The 21,985-nt window shown below is 41.9% G+C and overlaps 2 protein-coding genes across 13 annotated transcripts; both read right to left on the reverse strand.

The window, feature by feature from the left end:
* Positions 1–257: 257 nt before the first annotated feature.
* Positions 258–15,843, reverse strand: LOC6554034 (chloride channel protein 2). Of its 9 annotated transcripts, none has more exons than XM_001980471.3 (16): positions 8,844–9,364; positions 5,554–5,661; positions 5,145–5,310; positions 4,938–5,066; positions 4,160–4,293; positions 3,884–4,040; positions 3,603–3,813; positions 3,445–3,546; positions 3,149–3,383; positions 2,000–3,097; positions 1,846–1,890; positions 1,722–1,757; positions 1,263–1,532; positions 1,129–1,158; positions 820–1,053; positions 269–763 (listed from the first exon to the last, which is right to left on the reverse strand). In XM_001980471.3, exons 1-16 carry the CDS (start codon positions 9,162–9,164, stop codon positions 458–460), a joined length of 3,582 nt encoding a protein of 1,193 aa, XP_001980507.2. In that variant the 5' UTR covers positions 9,165–9,364; the 3' UTR covers positions 269–457. The 9 variants fall into 9 exon arrangements, with proteins under 9 accessions (XP_015009901.1, XP_026839602.1, XP_015009903.1 ...); XM_015154423.2 differs by lacking the exon at positions 8,844–9,364 and adding an exon at positions 6,636–6,920; XM_015154415.2 differs by lacking the exons at positions 1,129–1,158; positions 1,263–1,532; positions 1,722–1,757; positions 1,846–1,890; positions 8,844–9,364 and adding exons at positions 12,736–13,539; positions 15,533–15,829 and having other exon boundaries at positions 258–763.
* A 2,000-nt stretch (positions 15,844–17,843) lies between these two features.
* On the reverse strand, positions 17,844–21,946 carry LOC6553990 (heterogeneous nuclear ribonucleoprotein H3). 4 transcript variants are annotated; one of them, XM_001980469.3, is made up of 7 exons: positions 21,777–21,946; positions 21,124–21,511; positions 20,580–20,711; positions 19,801–19,945; positions 19,218–19,363; positions 18,446–19,149; positions 17,844–18,347 (listed from the first exon to the last, which is right to left on the reverse strand). In XM_001980469.3, the coding sequence occupies exons 2-7, from the start codon at positions 21,491–21,493 to the stop codon at positions 18,057–18,059; spliced, it is 1,788 nt and encodes a 595-aa protein (XP_001980505.1). In that variant the 5' UTR covers positions 21,494–21,511; positions 21,777–21,946; the 3' UTR covers positions 17,844–18,056. The 4 variants fall into 4 exon arrangements, with proteins under 4 accessions (XP_001980505.1, XP_026832135.1, XP_015009898.1 ...); XM_026976334.1 differs by lacking the exon at positions 21,777–21,946 and adding an exon at positions 21,582–21,760; XM_015154412.2 differs by lacking the exons at positions 19,801–19,945; positions 21,124–21,511; positions 21,777–21,946 and having other exon boundaries at positions 20,580–20,627.
* Positions 21,947–21,985: the final 39 nt, after the last annotated feature.

Here is a 21,985-nt window from a genome sequence, read left to right on the forward strand (position 1 = left end):
GTGGATTGTCTCGATATTTTATGGGCGCATTCAATGTATCGATAGTTTTTGACTATGCTACAAATTAATCGGCGCGCGCCTTAAAGATCCATTGAAAAATGGTCAAGGGAATACCAACTTAGCTTTACATATTCACCAAAGAGTTGAGGGGCAATCAGCAGAGAATTAATCAGTGGAAAAAATAAAGCATTTTCATACTCATTAATGACCTCATTAATGAAAAAGGATATAAATACAAATAAAACGTAGCCTTCGTTGGTGACTTGATTTTCTTTTCAACTTAAATATAAATCACGATATCTTTGACATTATGAACTAACGAGATATAAATACATAATAACATTGATGACTAACTCGTGTAAGACGTAACTATGATAGGTGTGTTGTTTAGCTGATCTTTACAAACATATTACGTATACGTATCATAGTAACTATTATGAATGCCGATCGTCTTGTTTCAAGCATGTTTGCCGTTTTCTGTGTTATTTGAGTCCGCCGGTGGACATTGCTTAGATTCCTGTGGCGGCATGGTGAGCGATACTGTGCCCTTATCCGTGTGCTTTATGTGCTCCATTTCAATGTCCGAACAGTTCTCGGAATTGGATAGCGCCGAGTCCATTGAGGTGACGGTCATGTCCACGGCCTTGTCACTAGAGTTCGTCGACAGCAGGGGTTTCTCCACCGCCGGCTTCTCATCCGCATCCTCATCTCGCGTGGGTGGCACGAAACTATTGCTATTAATGTCCTCTATGGCTTTTCGCAACTGTTGAATATCATGTGTTATAGGTGTAATCATCAAAAATGTCATTCAAGTCTTACTTCTTTGAGTCCCACAACGCCCACAAGTCTTCCGATTTTGGTGACGTAGGCGTGGTTAATGCCCACCATGGAAAACAGCGAGTGGACCTTGAGTATGGAGGTGCGTTCCACCAGTTGAAATGGCGAGGGATCTATGTGCACATTGGCCTTTTGCAGATCGATGGGCTTCAACATTTCCTCGAGCTCCCATTGCTTCTGATCTTCCGGTGACATGTCGATAACACGTTCCCTGGGCTGGAAATCAATCAAAACGATATAATATGAGTTGAAAGAAAGGGTAGTATATTGTGAAAAATATTCTAAACGTACCAATCGCACTGACTTCGTCTTTTGAATGCTCTTATTTGGGATTTACAAGATAGGAGAGAAATGGGTATGTTAACTTTTGAGAGTTAATAATGCACTATGCACAATAATCAAGAATTTCCTTCGGTTTTACCTACCTCAGCAATCGATTCTGGATTTGTTGTTTCATTCACATCTTCTATAGAGTAACCCATTTCACTTTCCGGTTTTATTTTACATTTCGTTCGAGTTGGCGAACCATTTACCCCAACTTCATTGGCAAACCGTATTTTCGTGCACCTTTTTGCCGCCTGAGGAGATCTATTTACATCTGCAACTTTATTTGCTTTGAATTTAATGCTCGGTGATTGCGTTGAACTATCTCCACTATTTGATAATGCTATATCCGTGCTTTCCTTCTCGGCAGGCTTTTCAAACATTAATCTTCAGATTACAATATGTATAAACAGGTATCTTAAACTGGCAATACTCTAGTCCATCTTCTACTGAAATTATCAAGTATTTGATCTATTTTCATAGCGGTATGAAAGTATTACTTTTGCTTGGATACTACTTCTGTATTACAGTTTACTCTTTTACTTGGTTTTAGGGCTTACCATTTTTGTTAATTCCGTTGAAATAGGGTTTACTTGCTTGCAGATATTAGAGTAAGTTAAACACACATTTCCCAAGAGAACGAATGAAGTCATATGATATGAATGTTGTTAGTGAGTAACTTACCAGCATAATTTGATCGGTTACAAAATCCCAATTACTTTGTGCAGGCTTGAAAAGAGAGATTCCATCTCCCGGTTTACTTAATAACTTAAACACTAACTTAGACAATAACTTAATAACACCGTCTTAATGTTGCAAATAGGAAATGTGCACCTACCAGCTGAACCTTTTTGGAAACACCGGGAGTACTGGGAGTCCGGGGGACCTCCACCTCGTGGTGACTTGCGGCCGGGGAGATAGAGCCCGTCTCCGGATCCGGCTGGACGTCCTGAAGCGTGGTGGACTTCTTGAAGATGGCCTCGAAGGCAGAACGAATGCGGAACTCGGAGTTACCGGTGATCGTGGTGTAGGGCGTGATGCTGGGACTGTGCCCCATGGGCTGCGCGTAGGTCTTCAGGTTGAAGGAGTTGGTCTTCTTTAGAATGGACTTCCTGGGCGCCAGCGAACCGTGCATTGTTTCCGCCCTTTTCTTGGGCGGCAGCATTTCGTCGTTGGCAATCTGCCGTAAACTGAGAATATCCGGAGCCGGAAGAACCTCGAATCGCGATGGACGCCGCATCTTTAGCTCCACCTCCTGTTTTTTCTTCTCCTCCTCGAGGGCTCGCTCCTGAGCCTCCTTTTGCCACTTCTGGGCCACCTCCATTCGCTTCTCGCGTCCGATGTGCTTCTCGATCATTTTGATCAGCTCGTACCGCTGCACGGATCCCAGCAGGATCATGTTATCCGGGCTGTCCACCAGTGGCAGGGATCTCAGCGTCTTGTTCAGCTTGAGGACTTCTTTGAGCTTCTGATAGGAGATGCCGTGCCATATGTACTTCACATCCCTCACCATAAAGTCCTCCACGAATATGCTGTACATCCCAGAACTGGAGGGCAGCAGATCGGGCAGGTAGGGCAGCTTCTTAATCAATATAATACTGTCGTATATCGACGGTTGGAGCAGCGCCGCTACGGCATTGGCCACTAGCACGGCAATCATCACGGGCACCACGTGCGTAATCTGACCGGTCATCTCGAAAATGATTACGGCCACAGACACCGTGTGCGTCACGGATCCAGAGAAGGCGGCCGCTCCAACGACGGCATAGCCTCCGGGCATGATGGGCGACAGTCGACCGCCATACCGGACGCCGTGGGGAAATGTCACCGCCATGAACTCGCCCACTAGTCGACCAAAGCCAGCACCGATCTTGAAAACCGGAATGAACATGCCCGACGGAACTGGTATCGTGGAAGCGATAATCGAGACTACGAACTGCAAAAGGAAAGATCAGTATCTGCAAGGGATTCATCTCCAGTCTCCTACCGTAAAGAGGGTGTAGATGACAAGGTTGCCGAAGACGCTGGTGTAACTGGTCATCCAATGGGTCACTACAGCCGCCTGCTCCACAGTAAGGTCGTCTCGTGACCACGTGAAATTGCTGAACAGCTGTGTCACCTGCTCGTGGGTACTAAGTTCGCCGGCCAGGAACTGTCCAGTGCCCAGAGGAAACGAGATGCTGGACACCAGCAGAGCCAGGAATCCCGGATACAGAAAGCGACTAAAAGATGGAAACAATATTCGGACTCAAGATACATTTAAAGAGTTTTGGTTGATCTTACTTTTTCTGCAGGAACTTGTTCATCCGCTTGTTGGATCTCATAAAGAGGACATATCGCCGATGGACCCACACATATGAGGCGCCACCCAATCCGCATACGAGTCTGAAAAGGAAACATTAGATATAGCAACCATTGAACCGAACAGATCACCCACGTACCCAATCAGGGCGAAGACGAACAGCTCCTGAGGATCGAAGGGAAACTCGGTGGTGAAGTTCGTGAGGAACAGCGCTCGAACAGTGTCCGCGTTTTGGAACCAAACAGCCAGGAGCCGGAAGACAGTGGCGCCACACACAGCGGCGAAGAATCCGCGCCAGTAGTTGCGCACAGCGAAGTACGTGGTGGTGACCTCTATGCTGAAGAGCACACCTGCGGGAGGAGTGGGTTCAGAGGTACCCCATCAGAAGACACCCAAGAACGATGGCGTAGGTGTACTTACCACCGACTGGAGCGGCAAAACAGGCGCCCACACCGACGGCACAGGCTGCCGCCAACATTTCAGAGTTTCGGGACTCATTCTCATATATGCCTTGGAATGATGTGACAAGTTTACTTAATAATTGTGCTACAATACTTGCTATATGTACGAAAGGACCCTGGGGAAAGCACGCAGATACGGAAGCGGAAACGGAAACGGATACATATAGATTTTCCAAATTGCACTTGCTTCGCCGCAGCGCTGTGCTTGCAGTGTGAGATCAATTCTTATACTTACTTCCTTTCCTAATGGCATACCGCTGCCCAGAGTTGCCGTTAAACCAATTACCTTGGCCACTAGTGTCTTAAATGTGAGATACTCTTTCAATTGAACGCCGCGCAGTATGGTCTTCATTTCGGGTATACCAGAACCTAGACACAGTTTGGTTATGTAGATTTGCATTGATCATACTCGCAGTGGTTGTCGTTAGATTATACATAACAGTTACATCTATAGTTAGTGGTTAGTTTCTGAGGTCTGAGGTGTGCTGAAAGCAGAATTGCTGGGAGTGTTTGGTGGTTCGAGTATATAACAAGTAGACACAATGGGTTCTCAGATTGGAGGTGCCAAGAGTGCTTGGAGTGGGCAGCTGCCAGAGTGCAGTGGTACTATGAGTACTTATCGGTTCAATATATACAAAAAGGTAAGATCGAGAATGCCTAGGAGTTCTTTCAGAGATTCGTTGGGTAGAAGAGGGTGAGCTCATGTGTTATCCTGGTAGGAAGAATCAAGATTCCTATCGTTTCCTGGCCCTAATCATCAACCATAGAAGTAAAGTAAGTAAGCACAAAATTCATACAATTTCTACAATTTTGGAAAACCGACGGCAGCTTTAATGGAGAGTGCGACAATTCAGGGCCATTATTAAATGATTTACTCAAGCAGGCTACTTCTAAATCATACTCACTAAATACCCTGCTACATTAGTTAGACTAAGGAAGTGACTGTTATTATGAGAAATATGATGAGAAAATGTGATATGATGTGTGAGATGTGTGAAACTACGAACGCTTACCTATACTCTGCGGTGCGATGAGATGGACAAAGCCGGCCGAGAACAATATCAAACAGACCGGCAGTGAGACCCATGCGATGTACTGAACAAAAGGCTGTGACGTCAGATCGCGATACAGCCAAATTCGCGCTGGTGGAAAAATACATGGGAAAAAAACCATAGATACTAGAGACGAGCTGCAAATCGATTATCGAACAGCCGCCCTACCGTTTGTACATATGGATATGCCCTTGTCCATGATGAACGAGAGCATGGCCATAATGATGCCCAGCAGCGCCAGGAAGACCCAATCCTCGCCCAGCCGGGCCACCGTGTGCCTCCAAATCCATGATGACACCCGCTTCGCCCGGGTCGAGTGTTTGCCCAGCAGTTCCTGTAAATATTTCCCAGCACTGCTGCTTTATAAACTGATACGTTTTGGCGGATATCAACGGAAGATACGTTCTAGACTCTACAAACGAGTCTACATGCAAATCTACTTAGCCAAATGGCTGTGCATACCTTAGATATTTAGTTTTCTCGTTTAGTTGGCATATCAGTAAATCATAAGAGCATTTATAACATTGTATTCCACGGGATTAACTATAATTTACTATATTATTCTATATTGTTTTACCTTATTCCTTTGCTTATCTTCCTGCTTTCGTCGCTTTTCGAGTATTTTGAGCTTTCTGGCTTCATCCTTGGCAAATTCTCCTAGATCTTTGGTATAGCGACCATACATCTGCGAAGAGAAAGGCACATTATTCGGGTCCTGAGCTTTTATGAATATGGTAAAGGTCTAATGTATGTTCTTCTAATTATAACTACGTGTATGCACATTCTCAAAACCAAACAAATAAGCTTTCTGTGCTACCCCTGTGTTGAAAACAAACAATTTCATTCGCCTTGAGCGTTCTAGACAAATGGCTAGAGGAAAAGAACTGATGACAGAATAGGAAGTGCACAGACAATTGCACTTAGAAAAAATAAGGTAAGCATGAATGAATAACTATTTGTGTCCGTTTCTCACGCATAGTATTTTTAACAGTTGTGATAAATTCATAAAAGGCACAAAATAGATTAATATAAGTTTTTAAAACGAAGTTTTATTTTGAAGTAAATCGGTATTTACCGGTTTTAGACTAAGAAATTTGAAAAGTCTAGCAGCTGCAACATTTTGTCTAAGAAGTAATACATTACATGCGTCATTGTTTGGTTCAAGAAAACATTTGAGAAAGTGAAAATCAAGATTATTTTCGGCATAAGGGAAATGGTATGAATTCCGCTGTACGATTTGATTTATTTGCGAATTGAAGGGCAGAACTCAGGGTTATTTCTTTGGGTGTATGCTATGAGGGTCAATGCAAGAGGTTCGTCGCCGCAGACGTTGAAAACAAAATAAATAAATAAATACTGTGTAATAATGCCCCATCAAGATTCTCTTTTAGCACTTTTTGCAGACAACTAGGGCCTAATAAAATCTTAATTTATGTTAATTTCGATTTTATGGTTTTCCACTGCCAATCGAATTCACTTGGTTACTTTCGAATATTTTCCACTTCACTTTCGAAATGGGAACCGTGTCAGGAATTATTTTCGATATAAACGAACTACTTCAGGGTCATTTTTTCCAGTGCTTAAGAGGGTCTGTGGCTGCATCGATGATGGCCCTTGGTCTCGCGGATGAAATGGGCAGGTGGCTCGTGGGCCACTCACATAGTAGAACGCCTCGATCTCGATCTCGATCTGGTTCTTATCATCGCCGGGCGGATCGATCTCGATGCTCTGATTGCGTTGCTGCTCCTTCTGCTTGGCAATGACCTCATCCCAGCGCTGGCGGACAGGCGTGGAGGCGGAGGAGGCGGCTGTGGACTTTTGGGAGCGCTCCTCCTTGCGCTGGTAGTCCTCGCGATTGATCAGCAGCTCCGGCTCGAAGGCGTATTCGCGAATGTACTCATCCTGGTGCGAATGGCTGTTGTTAAACATGAAGCAAGCGATGCACACGAACGAGGTCTCGTACTCAAAATCACGATCAGAATCGCACTCGGAATCGTAATCGTAATCAAATTTCAATCAGAATTCATAGTCAGCACTGCAGTCGCACGGATCTGGGTGGCGGCCTTTGACATGCCCGCGGCTGTTGGCCAAATATTTGTGTCGCATCTTGTTCGGCAATTATTTTTAGGCTGTCGGTTATCTCGCGGATGCAGTGCAAGTTTTCGACTCGATTCAAATTGAATTGAGTCCCCACTGGCAGACGTACATAATTAGAGGAGGACGCCACTGCCCTTGAGTTCCCGTCTCGGAAACACGGCTATTCTAAAATGCATTGCCATTTATTTTTAACATTTTTACACTGGGTCGTGGTCGTGGTCGTGGTTTACGTCTTTGCCATTCACATAAATTTCATTTATCGCTGCGATCCACATGGGAAATGCAAACGCGAATCACCTCAGAATTTGGCCATAAATTTGGCAATTATTGGCACTTTTTAATGATTTCCATTATCTATTGATTTTCAATTTTTGATTTACCGACTGCCACCGAGCGTTCTTGTATTGGCCCAAACTTTTTTGAAACTAAACTGACTTGTCGAGCTTTCGGCGCTCTTTGTGTGGAAAATTATTGAAATTTCTTTTGGCTAGACGCTGCGCCAGGGTAGCACGCTGTGCCGATATTAAAAAATGGCCAGAAATAAAATGAGAAACTGGCCGAGCGGTGTGTAAACAAAATATGAATCTTAGGATTGTTTTCCAAATCCGCTCGTTCGGCAATCAAAGCGAAATTCTTTGGTATTTCGAAATGGTTCATAAATTTAATTGCACGATATGGGATTATCAATTTAAGATGTGCTCTTGAAATAACTGCACGTGTGTGATTTAAGTGCTCGAAAGTTTTCAATTTAGGTAATGAGTAATGAGTATATTCATATATTCATATCTCACCTACGAGTTCCCTATACGGTCACTCTTTTTCGTCACCCTACTACCTTTAGCAATGGAACATTGGTTGCCTCCTTTCAAATATAATAAACACTTTTCGTTATAATCGGATTAAAAATAGCTAATGTTTTTGCCTGTTTTGTCATTCGTACACTGTTTTTGCATTGCTTTTACAAAGGCCCAGATGCGAATAGAAGTGGGGAAAATCGCCCAGTGGCAACTGGCAGGAAAAGCGGCGAGCAAAAGCTTGGAAAACCATTCAGAAATCAAAAAAGTTTTTGTTTTGATCGATGGTTTCACGGCAGATGTACCAAACGGGCGTGACCGAAAATGCTTAAATAATGAAAGCAGACTTTTCAACATTGTTAAATTTGCAATAATAAACAATGAAACAATGCGAACGTATCAATGATTAATATCTTATATGGTGGCAGTGATTTTTCCCTTTTTAATCTAGTGAATGTTTTGCAATATCTAAAGAGCTTGTTTAATATCATAGATGTAATTCAAATATTTTACTACTGCCTCTACGTGAGCAGTGGAAAATTTGAACGCTCTTTGCGTCATCAGTCGGATAATCAGACAAATTGGCAGTATAATCACGACGGTTCGACATATGTGTACTCCTGTATGCATACACCTGCGACTAATAAATGCCACAAAAAATTATGATTTTTAAAGAGTTTTCTTTGTAAAAATCTTATTAAGACAAGGAATATAATATATATTCATAATTTGCACATTCGTACATAAAAAAGTTTTATAATAGGTGTGAAAAATTATTTGTTCTCATACGTGTGATACAGTTTGTTTTACCAAATTACTATTAGGTTGACCGTTTGTGTATGAACTTGGCTAACACAAAGCGAATGCAAGTGGGACAGATATACAGATAAGAACTTATTGCCGTGCGTTATCAAACACAAATAACTGGATTTCCCTAACAGTAGCTATTGTATTACAGATCGCCAGGTGTGCTTACAAGAGTATCGATGTATCCGATGGGATCATCCTCGTCCGAGGAGTCCGAGTCCCGGGCATTTTCGGCAGGCGGCGGGCACGGATAGAAGGCGTGCGACTTGATCTTCGGATGCCGCTGCACGTGACGCAGCTCCTCCTCCATGGACATGGCACTGTTCCGCCGCTTGCGCAACTGGCAAATGAACTTCTCGAAGTCCGCCCACTCGGAGTCCACCAGCTCGACGTTTTCCTCGCCAAACTCTTCATCGTGAATGATTCGCTCGACTTTCTGATTACTCCGATCGCGATTGCGATCGCGTTGCCGATCGCCGAAATAGACCATACTGCTCTTGTCAGTTCGAATGGGTTTTTAATGGGTTTATAGCAGTTCAACGCAATCGATGGCGCACTATCAAAGATGGGATCGATACGGTTTTGTCACATCCATGGCACAGATATCGCGAATCTGTCGAATTCGAATTCAATTCCCGGCTGCATGTGAGTCGAGCAGTGTCTTAAGTCCAACTGAATAGTGTCATGAAGATAGACCGCTCCGGTCCCGCTTAAATTCAAGATTCCATTAAATTTAGTACACAGACACCGACGCACTCGTCTGCTCTTTCAACAGTCTCAAGTTTGCGGATACTTGTACGTATAGTTCCCACATTTGTATGTAGTATAGCCAGTGACTCTCGAGCGGTCAAAGTTTGCGTGTAAACATCAATAGAATTTCATAAATTTAATAATCTGCGGTCTGGTCAACGGCAAAAAAGTGAAAATGCCAAGCGCTTGGATGACACGAAGTGCGGTGCACAGTGGGCATAGTCTTATATCCTAGGCCATTCCTAGGTTCCATTGATGAATCGCTCCGAAAATGTTTTATAAATATATCTTTTCGGGAAAATGTTGACTGTCACATTATGACTGATTTACGCACGTTAGTCACTTGCAAGCTTGTTTGCAAGACATTTCCATGGCTCGACCCACTGTGACGGATCACTTAAGCCGCATAAATTGCGATTACTTGCTTTAATAGTCTCAATGTGTAGACTAGGCATTGGGTCACATGTCTTCAAGAATCCGTTGGATTTATCACATTTAAGTATTAAAGTGTACCGGTTCTTCTGGCCCGTATTGTCTTAGTCAATCTTCAGCTTCTACCCCTAATTTGCGGTAATGATAATGGCAACCCTAAATAGGTATAGATTGTTGGTCTGGGCGTAAATCGAGTACTCAGCCCATAATCTTGAACTTAAATGGCGTTCAGGAAATTGATATAGGAATACATATTAAGAGAGGCCAATTAAAAAAGAGAAAGAAAGCTTATTTCTTGTCACTAGCTGTTAGATATCAGCGCACTGCTTGACCCATTAAGCAGTGTCTGTTAATTTGAAAATAGTTCACATGACTGAATCATGATTGTATCTCAATATCTTGAATCTTTATTGTGCCTATATTTACATAACTCATCTCATCATATCACTATAGAGATCACATGGAGCGATTTTAATTTCTTTTACTTGAACATTTTGAATGGAATTGACTTCCCAATGGGGGGAATCAAGAAAATCTATGTCACATTGAAAACATTAACTGTGGTATAACAAACAATTACAGCTATAGGTGTTTGGATGAAATGACACTTTACGTACTTTTTTGTGAAACGCCATTTTCGAACTCATATGAAAGAAATTAGCAGGCTTGCGATAAAACAAAGTGATCTTGGCTAAAACCGTCTGGCGACTGGATAGCCAGCATCTCAGATGGTGCTAGAAACACCTTTCGAGCCGCAAAATCCGCGATAAGGGTCCAAATAGCAACAACACCTGAATCGCGGCGAAAAATTATTCAGGATGGGGGACAGAAACAGCCGAACCAAATTAAAAATTGTACAAAATCTTTGAGTAAATATCGTGCTTAGCATCTGTGGGCATATGACGGTAATTTTCTTATATGCATGCGGAAAAGACAAACAGCCAGCGCAAGAGTGCAAATACCAGGCAATAAAGAAATATAAATTTAGCTAAATTGCTGCTATATCTATGGCCTATTAAAGCATCATATATAAAGCTAGCGCCAAATTAATAGGCACTTTTCATTGGAAATCCAGAAACGGTCAACTAATATTAGGTGATTATTGATAACGATTCGATTTTGATGGATGGTTTAATATACTACCGATAAGAGTACGTCAAATCCAAGTGGATAATACCTCATACAGGGCTATAGTATAATTAATGGTTGGCAGTTCATTGCCATTAAATAAAAAGTTACCACTTAGACTTACTTACACTTAGTTAGGTGTAGTAATCACTGATCTCTAATTGCATGTTTGAGTCAATGTTTTTAAATTACGGCTGACAAGAGAAACGATCCCATAGTTAAATGTTTTCCACGTTTTTAATATATAATGGAGTACATTCTCTCCATCCACTTTTGCACAAGGTGTTAATTACCATGTCTAAACAAATTTTTAATGATTTTGGTTTGCGTTGGATTTATCTGGAGTATAGACAAGCCACATCGATTCACAATCTGGTTGGGAATAGATCTGAAATGTAGAGGTAAAGCTTTTGTTTGATTCGTGGGAGTTTTGGATATTCCCAAGAAAATGCTTTCAAATTATCCTCAAGCTCAATATCATCTCATTGGTATGTTAAGCAACATGTGTCACCGCACATGACAAAAATTAATAAAAAAAATAAGCAAATCAAACAAAGTTAAAGCAAGCAAATAGTCACATGTTAATCACATGAGCGGAAAAAGTAAAACAAGAAACATGTGTGTAATGGCGTATCGAACTTAATTATACCCTCGCGAAAAATGTCTTGGCGCATGAGAATTACGTTCTATACTATATGCTTCTTCAAATTGAATACTATTTATAAACTTTAATTGGATTATTTTAATTGAAAACGAGCAATCCGCCTATTAATACAACAACTCTATACAAGGTTGGAATTGCCAAATTCAAGCGCCATATCGACGTGTTTATGTAAATAAAAATACAGTAGACGGCAATTTATTATCAACTCGGGATTTCCAGCCAACCAATTACGATAAAAAAGTTAATAACAAACAAGTTGGGCCATTGTAGGCGTTCTAGTGCAAACACAATTGTGGGTCTTAAATAGATAAATGTATTTTCCTATTAGCACGGGTATTTACGGCTTTCGTATTAATCGAATCATTTAATTTTTTCACATTTTGGTTTTTGGATGTTTGGTTACCCCACTTGGTAGATTAGCATTTGGCGCTACTTTATGCTCATGAATCCGATTGACATTGTAAAACAATTCTCGATCAATAAAATGTTTGTGATAACAGGTAAATTTTCACGCCACCCCCAATAAACTTTATGGACTTAATTTATAGCTTCCGAGGTTATGAATGAATCACAGTAAATTTGAATAGGCAAGGGCAAATTGGTCTCTTTTATAAATATTAAACATAAATTTGTTTGTATAACGATTTTTGCCAATGTGCAAAGCCAAACCAAATATGAAAATTAAACTAAATATTTTACTTTTTGCATTTTGAGTAAACTGCATTTCTTTATGTTAAGGTTTGGCTTTCAAAAAACAATATATAAAAAGTAACGCATCAAACCGCAAGTAACATCTCAATAGAGAAGTGAATTCAAAACCGCGATACTATATAAAGTGGCGCATGTCTATACTGATATTAAGTGAATCTGAGATCCATCTCAGGTAAAATTAGCTAGTTATAAATTCTCAGGTAATGATATTTGAATCTCCCCACGATGGCTATAGTTTCTGCTGTACATGGGGTTTCGCTTACAAAGTTGTTAATAAATTAAATGGTAAGCCTTAAAATAAGAGATTAGTCATTTCCTAAAAGTTAACTACTCAAACAGGGTTCTACTCTGAAGTATATAAAGGGTTCAGACTCACCAGTGTGTGGGTGTAGCCAAGGCCGCCCTCCTCCTCGTCGCCGTCGGACAGAGTACTCCTGTCGTGGTGGTGGCCCAGCGAGGAGGCGTTGGAGTACGTGCGCAGGGGCAGCAGGCGGGCAGCGGTCTGCGGCGAAGGAGCGATGAGCAGCTGACCTCCGTTCTTGGTCGCCTTCATCTTGGGACGGTAGTGGTGTGCGACTCGGAAGTGAAATTTCTCGACGATGGCAGACAATGCAAGTGGGGCAGCGAAGGAATTGCATTCGTCACTTGTGCAATACGGATTTATGAAAGCACATTCCTTGGTCTCATTTGTGCATTAAGCTCAATTATGTGCAGCACCACGTCGCAGTCACAAGACCGGCTTCCTTTCAATGGACAGTGGCCAGTGGCCAGTGGCAAGTGGCGTGGAGTTGATCCGCCGATGTGGCTGCGGCCAAAGAATATTTATGAATATGCTGCTGCTTTTTTAGCTGCTGCCGATGGACTGCGATTGTGACTTCAGATGGGAAAATGCTGTTGCTGCTGCTGCTGCTGTTGTTGCTGATACTGAATCCGATGCCGATTCCGATTCCGAATAGCTGTTATCTGTGAGATCACTTTTAACTTTTGTCTACCCCGTTGGCCGAATAGGCTGGCGATAAGACAGTGCTCATGCGTACATTTCAAGTGGCACACTTAAGTGTGTGAAGGCTTAATTAACACCGGCAAAAGCAATGGCCCAGACGAAAGGCAAATCGGGAACATGTATTACTCTTTAATTATCTCCTTATCAAAGTGGGTGTCACCTGGGCGGGACGGCGATCTGCAACGAATAAACTGATATAGTACAAATGTATGTACAATATGTACATATAAAACGTAAGCAAACTGAGCTAATGAATCGCGAGTTGTATTGGCTAATGAATTTAGCAGGAGAGGAGCTTGTTTGCCGACAAGCTAAACAAGCATCTCAACTGATAAGTGGCGCGAAATGGGCAAAATAATAACAGGTGTATATCAGGGTAGTCAGCAGGTGAACAACAATAGCGGTAATTCAAAGCGGCACGACATAGCACTGCTTGAGCATACTCGTACTTATGATAGATAATAGGCACCGAACTCCTGAACTCCTATTCCAAATTGTTTTAAGCTATTTGAGGCTGTTTACGAAATGTATTTCCAAGTGGGTAATTTCCAGGTATTGTAACATTTAATGTAAGCGATAGAGGAATAACTGCTACCATCTAGTGGGTAAAATTTAAATGCTTTGAATGCTTTTTGGCGAGTGTACTATAGACCTACTATGTATACATATGAGTATAGCCTTATCATCGGGGCAGCCTGACATCAAATACTAGAGCAGTATGCAGGCAGGAGCCATTCTACCGTAAAGTGGATTATGGCGGAATAATTTATGGTGTTATGATGGTATTAGTTCCTTTAAATGCCGAGCTAACGTGAGCAAACTTTTAAAATTCTAAATTTATTACATTATTTTAATCTTTTGTCACTATTATGGCGCCTATTTTGGTAGATTTATGAGCTTGCGAATTCGTATTGCCTTCAGTGATAGTCCTAATGCAATCTGGATTGCGCCCTAGGGCCTCCAAATCAAGTGGGATGCGGATTTATCAGGTTGCGGCACAGGTATTAGCGTTTACTTATTGAACGAAAACATTCAAACAACTTCACACATGCATGTGTGATTTATTGGTCTGCTAAAAACCAGATGATATTCATGACGAATTTAAATGGGTCCCAAATTATTTAATAGCATCGTGACGTTTAGACTGAACTTATGCGCTAGTAAGCCAATTAGAACAATTAATTTGATTTGAAATTCCAGTGGAACACTTTCAAGCGGAAGTGATTCGTGCACACTTTTTTATTGAATTTGTAAATAGTTTAAAAAATGCCCCACATAGCTGAAATATTTTCGTAATTGCAAATCTGAGTCAGGCCACTACGGCACGGGCTTCGCAAAACCACTCGAAAAATGTATAAACATGAGTGCACATATTTGCTCGAACAGATAAGAATAAGCCTTATACACTGGATGGGGAAGACGAATCTTGTTGGAAGCGGTATACTCGTAGGACAGCGACCCAGATTGGCCGCTCAAGTTTTGGAATACTGCTTAATGGGATTTTAAGCCAGACCCTCAAACTAATCTCAGCACAATTGCCATTCAGAAGTACACACACTTAAGATACACAGTAATGCAGGGATCACTTGTTGCTGTGGTCTAAAAATATTTTAGGGCAAAATATTAATCCAAGGCGGCACAAAAAGAGGCGCAAAGCTTGCCAAAAATATACGAAGAATATTATTTTTGCTAAGAACAACAAAGGCCAGGCAATGCGGCAAACAACAGCATTTGTTGTATACCACTTTTACTACATATAATTATACTTTCTTGTCCACCTTATATCACCGAAATATTCCGCGCTTGGGGGAACCACAAGCGAATGTATCTGTCTGCTTCGGATGTAAAGATTTGCATACATACGAGTATGCATATGTATCTGTGCTGTAGTAACACAGCCTTATGTAGGTACTCGTTATAAAATCAATTAAAAGCGGCGCAAAGATGCAAAACACAAACGTCACGAATGCGAACGAGAATAATGAGAACACAGCAGACACCGCCATTCCCGCACCACCCGCTCCACCTGCTCCACTTGCTCCACCTGCTCACACCTGTAGCGCGTGTTTCGACCACCTTAGCAGTGCTGCTTACTGTTGTTACAGTGGGCCGATCGCGGCGCAGGAGGTTCCACATACCAAGTGGAAGACCTGGGATTGATTGCACTCACTTCGCATGGATGTTTGCCCGCTGGCGTCTACCGTCTACTCGGAACCGAATCGCTCGTATCACAGCGCGGCAATTAGCATGGCCGATATTTTAGCTGTCTGTCCGTCGGTCGGAACTGATCGAATCGAATCGGATCGGAATAATATATGGTATTGGAGAATTATTGGAGAGCAGCTACCGATGTCAACGCGACCGCTTCGCGCTCTGGCATTGACTGGCGTCGTCGTCGTCGTCGCAGTCGTCGTCGTAGCTGCCGTAGCTGCTCAAACTCGCTGAATAGGTGGTGTTGGATTGGAGCCACTGCTTATCAACCGCGGTTGCGGTCGCGGTCTCGGCCAAGATTAATGACGTCCATATAGTTACACACTGTTTTCATATTCGCCAGCCAGCGGCGATCAGCTGACTGACTGGCCGCCGACGATTGTATTGGATTGGATCGGACATAGCATATATAGCTCATCCGGGAGCCAACGATTTCCCTACTTTAGCTGAAAGATTTGCCTTCCGCTGGGCACGCCACATCGAAAAGAGAGTGGAAATGCGGGAGCTAGTTGCTATTGCGATTGCTATTCGAAACGCTTATCTTAAGCTAGCTCTTTATGGGCCGAAATAAAAATCTGAACGAGTGAGTCTCCTTCGGATTTGACTTTTGTCGCCTTTATGAATGGGATTTGTTGAGTGTTATCTTGGCATTCCTTGAACTCAGCACTCCCGCCTTGTACAATGGTTAAGCGTAGTTGAAACTCCTTTTCAAAAACAGAAGCTATGTTTTTAGAATGTTTTTGTTTTTTGCATAAAATATAGGTCACATGGTCAGAATAGACATTTAAATTTATTAATAAATTCAATGATTCGTGGCATTTTCAAATCCAAACCAGAGAAACCGCACACCAGGGGTATTTTATTGCGGATAAAAAACTTGTCCGACTTATTATTTTTCCCTGCAATCCGAAAATGCTACTTGTATTAGGCCGGCATCTCTAAGTTTATTGCGTAAAATTGAAATCTGCCTCGCAATAAACAAATCAACGAACATGGTTGATTCATTAGCACCTGGTAAGTAGACAGGCTACAGAAGAGTGAAAATTATGGCAGAAATGTATGAAAATAATCGCAAGCATTTTGAACAGTAAGTTATGAATAGACGCGTTAAAATACAACAAAGTGAGTCAATATTATTTGCGAATGGTTTCTGATGATTAATTTTAAAGGCCCCCTATAGCAATTATTTAAGCTGGCAAAAGGGCGAACACTTTTTGCTTGCATAATTACCCAATTATAGCCAAATTGTTTTATTTATTTGTCGAATTGACAGAGTTTTTTGTTGGCGACACGCGCATCAAGGCCTATCAAATAGATACAAGTGATTAGCGTGATATAATTTCTGTATCTCAAAGAGGAAAAGCCATAATTAAGTAAACACTTATCGCAAAAAGAAAAGCTGTGCCACAGCGCCTGTCAAAAAACTGAAGTATCTTTGAAGCTGCCGTCCGCCGAAAACACCCTTTCGAGTAATAAGTATATTTAAATACGTTTTCCTTCATTTTACGAGATCTCATAACTCGCCGCTTGGCAAATACCTGGAAACTACGTAATACCTTATCTATTTTCAGCATTCAGTTTATTGGTATAATTATGAAAATGATCATTGGATCAAAATACACATACAAATTTATTGACAGGCTTGCTATCTACATCGCAGCTATGATACTGAGCTGTCAACTGTGCCTTTAAGAAAGTGAAAAGTAAACCTTTTGTCTTTGGCTCGCAAATTCTCGCAAATTCCGCCCCTTTAGTAAGATTTCGGTAACTAAAAGAGATGGAGACGTAAAAATACCTAGGCCAATAAGCCATTTTTCCTGGTTTACCAAATGATGTTTTTAGCTTGATTTGCATTTTCTAGTCCCAGCAAAATGTGCTCATTACTTGGGATCATTAGTTAAATAAAAAGTATACTTTTATTCCCACGTTTTTTATCGAACTAAGTGATGTGGCATGCCCAGAAATGCAAATAGGCTTTGTGCAATTCACGTCATACCCTATTATTTCGTATTAATAGTTTCTGTGTTCTAAAGTATTAATATCAAAAGTTTTTAGAACACTTAGAGAACACCATATATGATATCATCTCTATCCACAATATATAATAATTTACTCAATCATTTCCGGGCAGACAATTTCCATGTTTAAGTAACACTCAAAAACACAAACGGCATTTCAATTTCATGTTAAAACAAAAGTTTATTTTAGAAAAACCTAAATTTATAATTGAAACTTAAATATTAGAATTGAAATTTCTACAGAATAAAGTTCTTAAATAAAAATGTGCTTTTTATTCTTGATTATACATTGGTGGTTTCCTATGTCTGACCAATTGTCTGTCTGAAATCTGTTCAATAGTTAAGTGGTTTTCGTGATTGTAAGGGTTCCTTAGCGGTTTAGCGGTATTGTTTCAGCTTCATCATAATATTACGAAATACTTGCGTCTACATTAATTTCAATGTAATCAAACTATTGGAAGAGCTTTAGATGCGTCGCGAAAAATTGCCGCCGCCGCCGCCACCGCCATTATTTCCCATTCCGCCGCCGCCACCGTTACCACCCCCGTTTCCCCCACCGTTGTTGCCATTGAGACCACCACGTGTCTTTCCGTCGTAGAACAGCTCAATGTACCGCGAACCCATCTGCTCTCTGTGGCGCTTCATGGCCACCTGGGAGTCCTCGTAGGTGTCGAAGTAGGCATCAGCAGTACCACTGTGCAGACCCTTCTTGTTGTAGTTTATGCGCACGTTAGCTGGTCGGATTGGTTCAAAGAACTAAAATAACATAAATGTTGGTAATTGTAAGTAAATTGAATATTTAAATTTCCTTAGCATGTTTAATTTGCTTTGGATTTGGTTATTATTAAACCCACCTTAAAGACATCGTTTTCAAATGAAGTGTAGGGAAGCCCTCGCATGTGGATTGTATAATACTCGATATCGTTGCCCCGACCTCCGCCGATGGGGCCGAAATTGCCACCACCTCCCATGGAGTTGCCACCGCTAAAGTTGGAGCCATTGTTGAATCCTCCGCCACCGCCATTGTTGCCTCCTCCGAAGTTCGAGCCGCCATTGTTGTTTCCTCCAAAGTTACCGAATCCAGAGTTTCCGAAATTCCCGTTGTTATTGTTGCGACCGCCGCCGATCGGACCAAAGTTGCCGACACCACTCGAGGATCCGAAGTTGCCGCCGTTATTGAAACCTCCTCCACTGTTGCCGCCAAAATTTGAACCGCCATTGTTGCCGAAATTATTAATGCCGCCTGGAGAATTGAAGTTGTTGCCATTATTGAAACCACCGCCGCCGTTGTTGTTGCCGCCAAAGTTTCCACCTCCATTGTTGCCGAAGTTTCCAAAGTTTCCGCTGTTACCACTATCGTTTCCAAAGTTGCCGGAATTTCCACCGTTGTTGCCGCCACCAAAGTTGCCGAAATTGCTGGGTCCGGAGTTATTACCAAAGTTTCCATTATTTCCACCTTGATTGTTTCCAAAGTTGCCGGAATTCATCAAGCTTGGCAGATTGTTGAAGCCCAGCATGTTGTTGGCACCAACGCCAAAGTTGCCATTGTTGCCCCAATCTTTGATTAAAAAAACACAAAGTGAATCAATAACGTATTACAAATTTGACAAATGCAAATGACCTTACCATTGCGTCCTCCGCCGAAATCATTGCCACCACGGTTGGCACCACGATCACGTATGTCATACGGCACCGGGCGTCCTCCGACACCACCGCCAGCGCCTGTGGCCCTCTTCATTTCAGCAATCGAGCTGCGGAATATCTCAATATACCTATATGAATAAAAGTGGAAGATATATGTAAGTCGAAAGTGGTACTTGAAATTTGCTAGGGTCGGTGGCGTGTTCTTTCAATGATCGACTATTAAATATCACGTAATAAAAAAGAATTCAAAATAAATTCATTGAACTGATGAACTAAATAAATATGCTATTCACAGTTTGATTAATTTTTTAGATTAAGCACATGATGGCGCTTAAACATATATGTGTATTTAGAGCCCCACCAGACCCGTAGCTATGGGAAAATTGTTGCTAAATTGATTCTCATTTACTGAAATAGAAATTATTATATAAGTAATTAATTATTTTGTGAATAATCTATGGTGCTGTATAGTCCTTGTATGTTTCAACAAGTTCGCAATTGATTACCACTTAATGTTTTAATTTCAGCTGTTTTGTTGTAGAAATATGATGAATTAGAAACCCACCTGTGCCCAATTTTTTCCCGATTTCGGCCCAAGGCTTGCTCAGTGTCGTCCTGGCTTTCGAACTGAACAAAAGCTTCCCCAGTTGCACGACCCCTTCTGTCCATAACAAAAAGTATGCCCTCCCGATCCGTTTTGATTTCCAACCCTGCCCATGACGATAACCAACAAAGATTTATACAAATATATAGATTTCATATATATACATTATGCAAGGTTAAGCTTAGATAGAGAAACAGTAATACAAAGGTTGATAAATGTTATTGTTTAGTTCTAACACCGCAGAACTTTTGCAGGCTCGCGGTATTAGCAACGTTTGCTTAAATAAATAGTGCCATTCAGTCAAAATATGATCTGCAGGCAATCGTGATTCCCGGACCACAATGAATTACAAAACTCTGATCCTGTAACGTGTAGACATGTGAGGCTCAGTTGACGGTTGTGAGTAATGATCGCTCATATAACCAAGTAAACTGGGTTATGTGACCAATGAAATAATGATTTATCGGACAAGTGGACGTGACCGCGTTAACTGTCAGCTGTTGACTTTGAAAGGAGCTGCGTGGACCGCCGACCCATTACACAAATGCAAGGGCCTGCTTTTCTTTGCCCGACAATATGCATGTACGTTGAAGCGCATATGTAATTTATATGAATGGTGTAGATGAAAGGGGACCGTAGGCCATATCTCAACGAAGTGAAAAAATAATACATGCGGTCAACCACTGTCTTCATCCTGGTGCCTACTAGTATGGGAAGAGGAGCAGGGACAGGAAACTCACCAGAGAAGAACTCCTCGATTTGCTGCTCGGTGACGGCATAGGGCAGACCACGAAGCTTTACAACGAATGCCGTGCCGTGTCCGCTTATCTTCCGCATGGCTTCCTTGGCCTCTTTGGGAGTGGCGGTAAAAACTAAAGGAATAAATAAAAACACCATTTGGTGTTTGTTATTAGTCTAAGAATTAGCATGAATATAGCTTTAAAATAATATCAAATCTACTTTCTACATATACTACAAATTCAATAAAAAAAAAAAAAATACTACCTCGATAGAAGTATAATGGTAACAATAAAGTGTTATATTTGTGAAACGTGCTTATTAGTAGGTCAATTCCACAATAAATGAAAGGAGAGAGCAATACCAACATAAATTGCTGAACAATGAAAGTCAATCATCTTCGCGAAAGTATGCTATCAGAACAAACCCGAGCATGTTAGGAGAATAAATTTGTGAATAGAGAAGAGAAGTTACAGGTGTAGGCCTATAATTGGTTAACACTTCTGTGGTACAGTCATCCCCCGTTCGAATTGCAAATAAACAAACCCTCAATGTAGCGGTGGCCCATGCTGGCCTTGTTCAGCTTGCGGGCCTCTTCGACGTCCTCCTGGCTGGCCACCTCCACGTACGCCTCGCCGGTGTTCTTGCCGTCGACGCGGCTCGTGACCAGGTGTATGCCCGCCGAGCCATTGGTCACATTCACGTTCTCCAGAAAGTCGAGGATCTCTTTGTGGGTGGCGGACCAGGGCAGGCCACGCAATCGAACGAACTTGGGGCTCTCGCCGACGTTCTCGATCTTGACGCCGCCATCTCCGTCGAACTGGTCGTCTTCATCCTGCTGCTGGTTGCTGTCGTCGTTGAAGTTGTCGCCATTTCCCTGCTGGCCGTAATTGAACTGCACGTCTGCGTTGGACATTTTTCTCTTGTTCTTTGTCTGCAAATGTTGGCGAACCGGATGTGTTACAACTATTAGTTACTGGTTAAATAGTTTTGATGGTTTTTACTAGCTGAAAGTGGGTTTGTTTTTTAGCCGGTGATTCTCCTTTCATCAGCGACGCTTGTTTGATGCGATTCTTTTCTGCAGCGCGTACGCCATTTTGATTTCTAGTCACCCCTATTCGCGCATGACATGTTGCAGGCCTCGTACACAATATATACGCTTCTAATGGCCACACCTGGTAGCGGAACAACGGGCTAACCTTATACTGCACTGTCGCAACTTCTAATATCCCCTTTTCTCAACTTAAATCGGATAATTCGCACGAATTTTTAGATAGTTTCACCAGAGAGCACGCGTCAAGTCTAAGATGCAGAGTGACCGCGTTTAAATTATAAAAATATACCGTTTGACAGGGAAATAATTTTCATATATGTGTCAAGGTAACGCCGAAGCGGACCAGTAGAAAAT

The sequence above is a fragment of the Drosophila erecta genome, unplaced genomic scaffold (genome assembly GCF_003286155.1).
Source record: "Drosophila erecta strain 14021-0224.00,06,07 unplaced genomic scaffold, DereRS2 tig00000000-arrow-pilon, whole genome shotgun sequence".
Taxonomy (NCBI): Eukaryota; Metazoa; Arthropoda; class Insecta; order Diptera; family Drosophilidae; genus Drosophila; species Drosophila erecta.

Excerpts from the sequence above, each read along its gene's own strand:
- LOC6554034 (XM_001980471.3), bottom strand. The coding sequence starts at position 9,164 with ATGGTCTATTTCGGCGATCGGCAACGCGATCGCAATCGCGATCGGAGT. Across the intron at positions 4,294-4,937 it reads CATCGCACCGCAGAGTATAG|GTTCTGGTATACCCGAAATG; the intron begins GTAAGCGTTCGT and ends AACTGTGTCTAG. Across the intron at positions 3,098-3,148 it reads TCATCTACACCCTCTTTACG|TTCGTAGTCTCGATTATCGC; the intron begins GTAGGAGACTGG and ends TTCCTTTTGCAG.
- LOC6553990 (XM_026976334.1), bottom strand. The coding sequence starts at position 21,626 with ATGAAAGGAGAATCACCGGCTAAAAAACAAACCCACTTTCAGCTA. Across the intron at positions 21,512-21,581 it reads AACAAACCCACTTTCAGCTA|ACAAAGAACAAGAGAAAAAT; the intron begins GTAAAAACCATC and ends CAACATTTGCAG. Across the intron at positions 19,364-19,800 it reads CGGGAAAAAATTGGGCACAG|GTATATTGAGATATTCCGCA; the intron begins GTGGGTTTCTAA and ends TTATTCATATAG.